This window comes from Scatophagus argus, chromosome 18 (assembly GCF_020382885.2).
Source record: "Scatophagus argus isolate fScaArg1 chromosome 18, fScaArg1.pri, whole genome shotgun sequence".
In the NCBI taxonomy this organism is placed as follows: Eukaryota; Metazoa; Chordata; class Actinopteri; family Scatophagidae; genus Scatophagus; species Scatophagus argus.
In genome coordinates, this window is record NC_058510.1 from 11,965,261 (window position 1) to 11,978,799 (window position 13,539).

At 36.9% G+C, this 13,539-nt stretch overlaps 1 protein-coding gene across 2 annotated transcripts in view; it reads right to left on the reverse strand.

Moving 5' to 3' along the window:
- The window catches only part of LOC124049764 (cadherin-18), a 76,462-nt gene that overhangs the window by 37,407 nt on the left and 25,516 nt on the right, over window positions 1-13,539 (reverse strand). For both annotated transcript variants that reach the window (XM_046371787.1, XM_046371786.1), the window contains 2 exons: window positions 8,167-8,461; window positions 3,494-3,613 (listed from right to left, as the gene is read on the reverse strand). In XM_046371787.1, coding sequence (XP_046227743.1) covers window positions 3,494-3,613; window positions 8,167-8,461 — 415 coding nt within the window. The remainder of the gene's footprint in view (window positions 1-3,493; window positions 3,614-8,166; window positions 8,462-13,539) is intronic.

Genomic DNA, 13,539 nt, shown 5'->3' on the forward strand with positions numbered 1-13,539 from the left:
TCTTGACTCCAGCCACATACAGCACCAAGGAGATTTTAATGATTGCAATTTCACTGTTTTTGAAGGCGTGATAATCAGCGGCATTCACTGTAATGTGCAGTTCTAACAGAAACCTGCAGAGTCTTGCTGTTTCACAAGTGGATGATCTATACCTACCAATAAAAGACTAAAAGAGGTTAAATTATATTACATTGAGTTTTACATAATGCTAGACACCCGTCTTATTTTGAATTTGCAGAAATCTGCACTCAGTTATAGAGGTTTCGGTACATGCATCTGAATTTAATTTGACAGTTTTTGCCTGAGCCAACACCTATACTTTGGGATTTGTGCTGCACATTTGTTTTTTTTTTTCTTAAATGAATTATTATTTTTTTTTTTTAAATAACAACAATGATAACAATTAGAGTTGCCACGCGCACCATTCAAACTGGTTCTCTTAACCTGTGATTCATTCAGCATTTAGATGGTTTTGACAGAAATGTAAATCTCACACACCCCCATACAATCTGTGTTTTTTCAATGGAGCACTGGAATTACATCCCATATTGCTCACATTTTATTAGCTACCTATGTGCTAAGCACACAGAAGAATACTACATAAAATGAAAATTTTCATTTTATGTACAACTTTGGAGACATTATTTATGATAAGGCCATAAAAATATTCTGGAATGTGGAAATATTACTGCACAGGTCAGAGCTGCCACATTTGTTTGCTTCTGCCCACATTTTCCCCCTTAGGTCGTCCGTCACTATCTGTTGCATTATTTATTATTTCTGTCCTTACAAAGTGTGTGTCATGCTCATTTATTTCTTCAGCAAAGTAAATATAATCCTAAAGTCCTATCCCTCCTGTTTTGCATGCTGCATGACACCATCGCAGATGCATCAATTAAAATTCTACATCCCTGTTTGAATCTTACATCCAGTGAAGACAAGCGGCTGCTTGTTTTCCGAGTTAATTACTCAGTCAGGATGTATGAACTTTCCTAGTGAGCCATTAACATGTCGGTATTTGTTATCTGACTTTGAAATGCAGGATGTGCCAAGCAATTTGCCTCTGATTTGGTTAACTGGCAAAACTGGTGTTAAAAAGTGAGAGTTATTGATAGTTATTGATTTGATTCTTTGTAAAGGATGATAGATTTTCTTTGATCTAGTCCCTACAATTTAGGATTGCTAAATTATTCTTAGATTTATTTATATGGCTCTACATGAATGACTATATGCCTTATGCATATAGTCATTGACTGATTTTGTTTATTCCTGTGTACAAAATAAATCTCTCTAAATGTAGATATGGTGCTCATTCTAAAGAGGCATTTGATGATAATGCTTATAGACAATGTATTATGCTGGTGATCATGGCATTGAGTATCATTGCATATTAATTTGTCATAGTTTTGACAAAGCAAGAAAGAGCTTAATTAAAATATAAGCACTGTCAGATTTGAAAAACTGCTCAATACTAAAATGTCAGAGACGTGAACAATCTAAAAAAACTTTATACTTATTTTATCTATGCAAGTATGCAAGATAGTCATCATTATTTATTTTACTTTGTTTCTATTTTTACACACAATAAAATATTATATATTATATTATGAACATGATCGCTACATGATGCACATTCATCTCAAGATGTTTTTTTAATTTCCTTTATTTTGTAATTTGATTGTAAAGCACTTTGAATTGCATTTAATTGTTTGCAGTATGCTGCATAAATAAAGTCTGACTGATTAATTGATATGCCAGAGAGAATAAACCTATAAAACTATTCACTTTGTTGCTTGCTGAGGATTTGGGTCAAGTCTGAGATGGTCCTCTGAGGTATCCTTCAGCACCATATGTGCAGGTCACATGCTATCATTACCCTCTGTCCTTAAATGATCTTTAAGTCTACCTCATGGGTCTTATAAAATCTGTCACCGCTGTATCAGGCCACCAAACCAAGGTCAAATGGGAAGAGGTGGATTTGCCTCTGTGTGTTTGCTTGCATGTGTGTGTTCTTTGAATCCTGCCAAAAATATATGAATTCCTCATTATGGTGTATCAACAGCTTAAGCACAGTGAGAACCAGGTAAATGTAGATATGAGGAGGTGTAAGCAAGCTAATACACTGTGAGACAGATGCAGGAGCAGCTTCAGCTCCCCCAGTGTGGTGCTAAAATGTGGCAGCATGCCAAAATTACCACTATAAGACTTGGGCTTAGAATATTAAAGATCACATGCAGGGGCAAGTCCCTCCATGTGCACATTTTGCACTGACCACTGAAGTTTCTTGTCCTAATTTGAGGGAGGAGGGTGGTTTGCCGGTGGCGAAAACAACTGCAGACTTGTGTAAATTAATACGTGTGGGTGGAATTGTGCTGTGCAGAGAGTGCAGCTGGCTAGGCTTTCGATCACGTTCCTACTCCTCTACACGCCCCACACCAAATTATAATGCAGACAAGATGCCGAGTCAGCTCAAGCAAAGCAAGCCATCTGATGTATCTAAAAGCTCACTGCATATGGAAAAGAAAATCATGGTAATACTCATTTTTGTAGTCAAAATGTGATTTAAAATAGTGTGATTTCAACCACCACAATGTATAGTTGATTGGACAAAGTATGTGGCGTTGTGTGAGAAAGACCAGTTTTTCATTCAAAAATTGGCATTGCTTCTGCCTCACCACACCGCTGTGAAATTGCTCCATCAATCCCCACTGCCTTTTCCCTTGAGGTAAAGTCAAAATATTCAGCAATTCATTTGTGTTGCTCATTCAGCAAAGAATTCATGTTTTACATGGGCGGTATAGTCTCAAAGGGGCCAATAGTTGTTCCAAACAGCAATGAATCAATTCATACAAGAGGATTGCTGTTCACGTAAACCGACAGCAGGAGCAGCAGCAGCAGCAGCATCAGAGGCAAGCATGCAAAACCTCTGACACATGTACACACTCTTTTGTGAGACAAAGAGAGTTCAGAAATACTCAGGGACACTCAGCTACACATTTTTCACATCATATAAAAGTTATATGTGTTGCACTTTAGAAGGTTTATTAACATTTAATAGATTCCAGCAGAGGCCTCTCAGACAAAAGATGGATCGTGAAAGACTGTCTATTGTGGCTTTTTACTTCTTTTCAAAAGGGAAGAAACAATGGGTTTCTGAAGGACTCTCTACAAATGTCTCCTTTGACCCTTGAGGAGTTAGTTATGGACCACAAAGAGTGAATTGCGTGCTCAACAATACAGCAGCCTTATGGGTTGTCCATAACTCTACAGTGGCTGCTTTAGTTTTTATGATGTTAGACGTGCTGCAGTAACAGAACAGGATGTTCACTGCAGGCGCATGATACCCAGATTTCACAGCATGATAAACACATCACTTCAAATCACTTTAGGAAATCAGCAATAGATGTTATAAGAAAGTTATTACTTCCATTTCTAGTTATACGTGCAAGAGCATGAGCCAAGCATTTTTCCCTTGCATGCAGTAATACCACACCTGTTTTGGGGTCAACAGAGAAATATGGCTGTCCTTGCAGAATACTGTAGACTATTCTGGCACTGTTTCCATACGTGGGATCGTCAGCATCAGTTGCTGTGACTTGCAACACAGAGGTGCCTAAAAATGAACAAACAAAAGTTATCTTCTGATAATAACTGTCTCTCTTAATGGCTTTCCAATGTTAATGCAGGTACATTGATGGGACTGAAACAGTGGTGGAATGTAACATTTGTTCAAGCAGTGTATTTGTACACAAATTCAAGGTACCTGTAGTTTACGTGGGTATTTCCATTTTATACAACTTTATATTTCTACCACCTTACATCTCAGTGTCAAATATTAGTACTTTGAAAAACGTTTTACTCCATTATATTTATCTTGCAACTTTGGTTAAGGGATGTTATGAAACATACACATTAATGCAGCAGTAATATTAATCCAAAAACATCAGCTATAATGGTAAAACACACACAGGGACAGTTCTAAGCTATATGAGTACTTTTAATTTTAGTATGGTATTGTTGCTTTTATTTCACAGAAAAATCGGAATACTTTCTGAACCGATGGAATTAACTGCAATGACAATGACAATGTGTTGAAATTCTACAGTCATGCCTGGGGCCTTTAGATCCAAAAAGAATTGCTGTGCACAAAATTGAAATGCAAGATATTAAGATCAGAAGGAAGACTTGTAGCCTAAAGAAGATCACCCCTATTAAAGAAACAGCTAAGTAATAAGCATTTTGATCACAATATTCCACATGACCTGTTTGTCCACTGCACAAAACTCTTATCGATATCGAATGTTGTATTGGCAGATGTTGTAGTGAGCTACATATCCAATAATGTGCTGTTTTGGAAGCACGAAACAAGTCAGAAAGTCAGATTATAGTTAGTTCATATAATGTAATAAAGAGGAGTACATTCACTTATTCACAGGCACTGTTGTGGGAGTGTGAGTCATGTCACAAGAAAGTTTAATTGCTTTTTCAGACATTTTTTTCAACTGACAAAGGAAATACAAGTCCAAGCACTGGAGTTAGTTTTCGAGTATTTGGTGAATAAAATGACAACAGCAAAGACAAATGATTTGAAAACTTAGCAGGATGGCTCATTATTTACACCATTATTTAAAGTCTGTGTAAAAGCCATTTAGGTTCAATTTAACACTTGACGTGTTGCTCAAACAGCATTACAAGCTTCATTAACCCATTGTAATTGTATGATGAGTGTATTGTAATTGCATTGCAAGCTTATATAATGTATTAGAATATGTAAGAATCATAGTATGATGGTGTTAGGTGACATATGAGTTATATGATACATTCTAGTGCTTGTAAATCTTATGGACACTTGCTTTTCCTATGGAAGTTAAACTAAATGAAACAAGTAAAAGTCACTCTACTGTGTCTCACAAGATATGACTATATTCTTTTTCTTGGAAACCTAAAAAAGCAGAGTGAAATGCCACCCATAATGAACAATGTACTCCACAGTATGGTTGGGCACTCTGAATCTCTGTCAAAGCAAATGTTACACCAGGAATTATTTTGACTTCATCAGTTCTAGGATTGTTTTGGAACAGCCGGTTCCAGGAAAACTCATTAATTAGTATGGAATTTAACTGATGAACCTTGAATTGTTCAAGTGTTAATGGCTTAAGAAAAGTAAATGCTCATCTGTGACCTTGTATATTTAACATTTCTGCACAGCATGGCAAAGAAACTGACTAAATTAAAATTTTTACATTTTTAAATTAACTATCAAAATGACGATTGCTGCTTTAAAAGGTCTAATTGTACTCAGTTAGGAGTGAACACTGGCATTGGCACAGTATGTACGTGTGCGCTGAACATTAACTTTAGAAACCAGTTTAACAAATGTCGTCAAACTCTGTAGTAGCTGTAACCTTTTTTTTCATGTTACAGGTTCCCGGAGAGGAAAGACACTTACAGTACAGCCACTGTTAGAGAAAGTCTCAGACAAACAAGCCACCACCTAACAAGACCCGGTAGGTCTGTCTCATAAAAAAAAGGAGGCTGAAATCTCAGTTAGTGTTAATGTCTAGCAACTGAAACCATTAATAACCCTTCAACACCTATCCCTTTAGCAAATGGTACTCAAACTGAACAAAATGAACTTTGATGATCAACCCTTGCAGAGAACGTCACCTTGTTGTGCACCTTGTATTTGCTCCTGTTGAAGAGGTCCATTTTTTCAGAGCAGAAGAAGAAGAATCTATTCTATCAATTTATATACTCATTGTATCGATAAACACATTCTATGTAATGATAGTGTGTATACAACAATGTTCAATTATTACATTGTCTTAATGAGATAAAAGATATGTGGGTTTTCAGAGAGGCCTTCCATCAGATATGGAAACTGACTGGAAACTTGATAGCAAAACAAAATGCACAGTGCATTTACATTTCATAAAACGTGGGGGCTATGTGGGAGTTAAACAGAATCGATCTGTGTTTTATGATGGACAACAGTCCCTGGTGGAAACATCGTTTGAGAGAAGCTAACAGGGGAAAATAAGTCAAATATGTGTTCCCCTGTATGCAAGCCCGAATCTTTATTTTGTTTTGTTTTTGAGGGGCTCGACACATACATGCACATTTCTGCTCAATTTCCATGCATTAGTCCCAATAACACTCATTTAATTAAGTATTTATACAAGTATTCATCTAAACAGACACCAACCAGGCCTCTGAGTTTTGAAACCACTATTAAATGGTAATTTTCCCAGAAGTAGAATGGTTGACAGGAAAGCAGAGCTACTATCTCCAGCGTGTCCATTTAGAGATATCGCAACTGGGAGATATACAGCAGCGGGAAATTGATACTGATTTCATCTAGCACTCTAAAAAATATGATTGTACCATTGAATGGGAGTTATGAAACAGTGATGCTGGAATACCTGGCACATGTCCCGCTAATCAATTTAGACAGGAAAAAAGAACATCACAACCAATTAGCTTCCAAACTCCTAGACGGCCCTTTCCTGCACATGGGAGCACTAGTATTGACAAACGCTGGAGGATTAGTTCTCTGGAGTGTGAGGACAGTTGATTGTTACAGCCGATTTGGCACCGCAGATGCCAAACTAAAGAGGAGTTACTTTAACAGACATCAGTAAAAGAGGAGGTGGGAGAAAACGCTAATTATTTCCTCCTCGCTGTGCTTGATTTCCTTGCTCGGGTCATCAGTGGTGATTGATTATTTTTTGTACAACTGATGATGAAATTTGAAGTGAACATTTAAACTTTAAAATAACTAGTCTAAATGAAGGATTCCAATATGCAGATTAGTGCTTCAAGCATATATCATTACCCTTTCGTGCACTCATTCAGATAAAGATAAAGAGGTAAAGATTACAATAACTTGTTTATCTAACAATCAAAATCATTTCATGAAGCATTTTGTACACACAATTTATCATCTTAAGGTTGCAATATCGTGTTTATCTAACTTATCTAACTAAACCCACCAATCAGTCTTTATTCCACATGCAAAGCATTAGAACATACAGTCTAGCACTCTGGAGAAATTAAGACATGTACTTGACACATCCGACTTAGAAACAAATATACTGACTTGCAAAGTTGTATGTGTGTCAGGCACGTCTGTCCATGAATATTCATGAATCCAGTCAGAGAGATATTGACTGTTTATAAAGAGGGCGCCTACAGGTCTATTGGGGTTTGCATATTTAATCGGGTTTTGCACATTTCCATCTTCTCACCGAAAAAAACTCACGAAGCTGTTCAATTTTTTTAATTTCTACTTCTTTTCAGCAACTGCAGGGATTATTTTAGACAGACATATATCAATGAATGTTTTCAACAAACTGTCAGCATCACAAATTCACTATCTTATAGTATATTTGAGGCAAAATATCTCTTTGACAGCGGTTTGGCCAACCTACACAAGTTTTGAAGGAGTGCTGTGAAATATTTGAGGACTATACTTTTGAGCTATTGTGCTGTGAGGCAGAATCCACTGGACTGAGAAAAGGGTGGCTTTTGTTCACCCAAGCTAAAAACAGAACGGTACAATAAAGAAATAAAAAATAGATGTTTGCCACAACATGATGCTGGGCATACGAGGAGCAGCTCTTTCAGAGGAGGTGGATAGAGGCTTTTCTTTCCTCTATGATGTTGAGGACTCCACAGTCTCGATGGCAGGGATTGCTGTGGAGGCATTATTGAGTGCTTTATAAAGACCTGCCCACCCGGGAAACCATCACAGCAACCAGAAAACAAAGATGAAAAAGAGGACTCGGCTGGCTTACAGAAGATCAAACATTCTAGAGAACATTATCACATAGAGGACAAACCAGAGTGCTGCACAGGGTAATAACATGTTTGATGAAGGTTTTTCCTGCTAATACCTTCTTTTAAACCATCTCAGAGTAGTGCTTGGTCATGAGTCTCTTTGAGACAAACACAACTTGCAAAAATCAAAGGTTTTACCACCATACTTTTGTCTTTACTGTAGAGACAGAAAGAGATTATGAACATGGACAACATCTAAAAAGCAAGAAAAATAACATTCAGGTTCAGACAATTTCCTCATCTTTCAGCCCATTTAAATAAAGGCGTACTGCTGCTAACAGTTTAGAGCAATCAATTGATGTTCGTTTACTTGAAAGCACTACTCACCCACTTCAGACATCTCAGGCACCGTAGCTACAAAGGGTCCATCTGGAAATTTGGGTGCATTGTCATTGATGTCTTGTACTTTGATGATGAATTCCGACTTTGGTTCCAGGGCTTCCTCTGTGTTGCGGTCCAAGGCTTGTGCATGCAGGACATAATGTGTTTTCTTTTCCCGGTCCAAGCTCTTAGTGGCATGAATATCTCCTGTCACTTCATCGATGATAAATATAGTCCCAGCTCCTTCCCCGTCCAGTATGTACCTGACGGATCCATCACCTTTATCTGAGTTTGAGTGAAGCTGCAAAGAAAAGCAGACAGTGTGTAAAATACAGTGAACAGAGTATATAAAACAATTACTTGCTTTTTGAGTAAAATATGGTTCATGGTTGTAAAATTCACAATGATTACAGAGTATAGCTGTGGACTGGCTGCAGGAGAAAAGCCTAAAAAGAGACTACAAACATTATCTAGTTTCAGCTTTTCTAAATTTTTCAGTTTTACATCACTGGATATCTTTAGATTCTGGACTGACAAAAACAAGAACAGCTGCAGATATTTTTTTTATATTGGGATCTGGGAAAGTATGTTGGATTTTTGACATTTTTAAAATTACTTATTGTGAAAACAATCAGTGGATTGATCAACGAAATGCAGACAATATTATGAAAAACTACAGGCCTAGTCCACATGAACGCATGGGTGGGAACTTTATAAGAATAAATTGCAACATTTAAAAACATCAGTGCTTTATATAGCAAAAACCTTTGCACCACTACTGCACTGCATAGTGATTCCCAGCCCATGTTCTAGCTTCAGAAAACTCCCAACATCAAACCCAGACATTACATTATTCAATATTCTTCTCTCAGGCTTGACTGTGTTCAAGCATTGCTGAATAAATGCATCTTCAGAGATTAAAGTTTTGGAGGAGAAATCTTTACAAGATGGAACAGTGCTGCCTCTTTCTTTCTCACCAGGAGAGAGGAGCATAAGAGAAATATGAGCCACTTGTTCAGCCATAATTGACACCAAGAGGATTAAGACTTTTCATGCCAATTGCTCAGCTGGGTTGCAGTTTTAGACTTTATAAATATGTTTTACATATCACTAAATTGCCAAACCATGGTGTCACAGGAACATCATCATTTAACAATTTCATGTTCACCCATGAATAAAACATAGTAAGAAACAGTCTTTTTTAGCAGTTTTCCACAGGGAAATATCACAGCTTAACATAACGGAACAATCCACTTACACTGTGCATTGACAGTGCTTTATGTACTAATGGTGCTGGTGGTATTTTTGTATTTCACTGTAGATGCACACCAGTGAGCTGTGGAGACTGCTTTTAAAATCCAAAACACACCTCAGTTTCATCTGACACAAGATCTATGCAAGTCTTTGTGGAACATACTTAAATAAGTAATTTATGCTGTGTACTGTGTGTGTGTGTGTGTGTGTGTGTGTGTGTGTGTGTGTGTGTGTATACATATATACACACACACAGCAACAGCACCAGCAGTTAGATGAATGCATAGCCAGGCTCTCAAAGCAGCAACAAACAATTACTATATGCTTCACACGTTGATGCTTTTTAATGGGTTTTTAATAATACCTTTGAAAATGAGGAATTTGAACTGATAAATAATAACTGACCCACCACATAAGCTTCCAAGCAGAAAACATTTCAGGGTTTAGACAAATAAAACTGACAAATTTTGATGTAGAATTTACTCTAACAGGTTCTCTGTTTGTATCTTATATAAATCTTGGTAATGACATCCCTTAGTCATTTAAGTATCCTAAAACTATTACTTGTAAATTTTAGAGTTAAGGGAAACTTTAGCTCAACAGTGACAGTTACTTAATTAATTTTGTGACATAGCACAGTTTACAATGTTTTTATTTATTTTTTTTGCCCAGCCCAACTAGTATACAATCTATCCTTGCAAAAATAAGAGGGCAGCCAATGTGATTTTGTTGTAACACAGTTCTGACTGGTGCAGTCCCTGAATTGGGACAAAGATACAGCATTTTGGAGTACAGACTAGAGGTGATTGCAAGTCATTCTACTTTCACAGTAACCCAACTTAGAAACAATCAATCATCACACTGTCCATTTTATTTAGAGCACTGGAGCAAACCCCCTGATTACTGACCAAACTGCGTGACATATCCTTTTCTTGTGTGTTTGTTACATAATTAAGTACTATTTCAGCTTTGATAGTCCTCCGCTGGACCTCAATCAGACACCTCTGCTGGGAGATACGACTTGACTGGACAGCCTGCAAACTTATACAGTTCATTAGGATAAATATGCAGTGCAAGTCCCACGACAAACAGAAAAAGTAAGATACTTCAGTGCCACTTGCACAAAACGCACAACCATTCACAGACACATTATTTATTTAACAACTTGAATAAGGGAGGTCATGAGACCACATCTAATCAAAACCTGGACGAACAAATTGCAAATTAGAAAGCTGCCACTGATTGTGGGCCTGACTCTTGATGAGAGCTGACTGTCCTTTCTGTGGTAAATATCAAGCCTGCAATTAGATAAGAAGTCAAAGATCCAGATGAATGAGGTAGTTAATCAGTTGCTAAATTGTACTAATATGAAACACAACCTTCAAAGCAAGAAAGAAGAACATGTTTACACATCCCTGGCAGTGTGGATGGGACCAATTACTTTGTTGACACCTTTTGGTCCATTTATGAACTCTTTGAATATTTAACATTGTGACATTTTGAAATAGATGATTATCAAGTCCTACACACAAATTTTATCATTTAAATGCAAAGCACCAGAGTTATTAGTTAAAAGCAGACCACTTCCATAATTACTACGGGGATATTTCCACTTCTGTCCAGCAGCACTCTAGAACTCCAGCTCATAAATGAAATTAAGCCTCCAGTCTGTGTGCTAATTTAGCCATTGACTTCCTTTGCAGAAGCCAATAAATCATGTTCTGCAAAGCGTGATTTATCTGTGAACCAATGATGCATATGGCGACTACTGTCTTCCAAAATCTATGGGTCATAAAAATGTCAACAGGTTGTGGGCAATTACACAAGCATCACAGACTGAAGTACCACAGTGTGCTGAAACAGCTGACAGTGAAACAACATGAAGATACCCAATCATTAAATATTTAAATTATAGAGGAGTTAAGTGATAAGGATCAATGTTTAATGTGAGTATTGTAGGCTGTTACATGCAACTTAACCTTATCAACTGCCATCTTGCTCCATTTAACTCTTACACATATTTTTTTTTCATGTTACGTGTGGTGCTATTTATGCATCTAGATTATTTTGGTGCGAATTTGAACTATTTTCCTTCCACATCACCATGCATAATGAAGTGTTCATCTATTCATCTACCTAATGCCCTCAGACAAGGAAGATGCCATTAATATTTACATCCTACCCTGGCACAAGCCTCTAATCCATGTGTTTATAGTTAGTACATGAAGCTGTTCAAAAAAAGGTCTGTGGGCTGTCTTGAGTAACTTGGATTTTTTGGAAAGGGATGTTGCTGTTGAACAAATTCAGATATATTTTTTGGCACTTTGAGAACCACAAGTAAAGTGGCATCTACTTTCATTATATTCAATGAAAGTAGATGCCACTTCTTAGTAGTAGATGCCACTACATACATATCTGGAGCCAGTATTTCAAATATTAAGCAACACTTACTAAAAAAATCTCGATGGATAAATCGCACTAGATGTAAGAGGACAAATATGTATTTTTCATTTTGGAATTATTCCATTAATGGAACACTCAGTCACAGAGCTTTGCTTGAGAGTTTAATTAACTGAGATTCAATTAATCTCTTTATTAATTTACAGCTAAATACAGTGATTTACATAGACTTTCTGTTTTCGACTTTAGATTGCCATTGTTAAAGAGTGCATGATCAGTTTCATCATAATTTGCTATAGACTGAACGTGGGTTTGAGAACCTGACTTTATTATTTACCCCTCATTTCAGAAAATAAACACACACCCTTGCATGTGTTTAATATTTTTGTATGTTGGGTGGCTATGGTCAGCTAAACAGTTAAAAATGAACAGTGGATATGCTTAACATTGCTGGTTGTCTGCATTAACACTGATCCATCCTATTACAACAGTCAAGTTAATTTGAATAATTTCAGTCATCTGCAGCCTGAAGACAAAAAAACAAGAATAAATAAAAAAAAAGAAAAAGAAAAAAAAAACAGCTGAAATGTCCAGTGATCTCAATTACTGCTTTTCAAGGGACATTTTATAATTCATATATTTCCTTTCTAAGTCAAAGCTGATTGTACAAAACTGGGCTTTGGGCACATTTTTGTCAGTATTTTAAATACAAAGCTGAATTCTCTCTGCATGGGTGCTATTACTGCTTTTAGGCTTCAGAACTGGTGTATTTTAATTATACTTCATTCATTTTGATCACAGAGAAAATTTCATGAACACCAGCATTAATGTAATTAATGGAATTATATTTTATCACAGAGCAGGCCTGATATAGGCTTAACAAATGTCAGCACTATATGTTGGAATGTGGAAGGGGGGGTGGAGGGTGTAATAATGCAAGCAGTGTCCAGTCTATACATTAATAATGAAAGGAAATGGAAGGAAATATTTCATACACACTGATCATTAAAGTCAAGGGAGACCTCACAAATACAGGTGAAATTATGACCTCTGCAACCTTGTTGTTTTGTTATGTCCTCACAAAGATTTAGAGGAATCCTTTTCCTCCACGGGGCATCAAAACAAGGGATTGTGTTTATCTCTCTGTCTCTATGGGTGACTTTATCAAAGACTGGTGGAATAGATGACTGGAATGTGGCTGGCAGCTGGCAGCTGGCAATGCATTTCTGAGGAGTTTAAAGAGATCACCGCAGTCTGAGGCTCTGAAGTCGCTGGCGAAAACACTTCAATCTCATGGAGAACCTCACTTATAATTTCATCATATGCCCAGAGGAGCAACCTGAGAGAAAATCTTCACTTACTTTTGTACACAAGCTACGCGTTTCCACTGTTTGGGCTTTGTGTGCTCATTGTCAAAAGTAGCCTTAAACTGTTTGTGTTCCAAGCTAATTTCTGCTCACAGCCAAACAGTCTACTTTTGTCATACCACTTGCCAGGTGTCAGTTACAAGAAAAGAGAAGATTTGAGGGAGAAATCCCATAATCCTATAACCTAACATATATTTGCCACTACAAGCTCCTTTCTGCAGCATTAAATAGTATTTATTTACTCGTTTAATAATGCTGTATAATAAAATGAACTTAACGAGTCACAAATGTACTAAAACTAGAGCTGTAACTTAAAATTCTGTCAGAGTTAATGACAGACTACTGTCATTAGAGCACA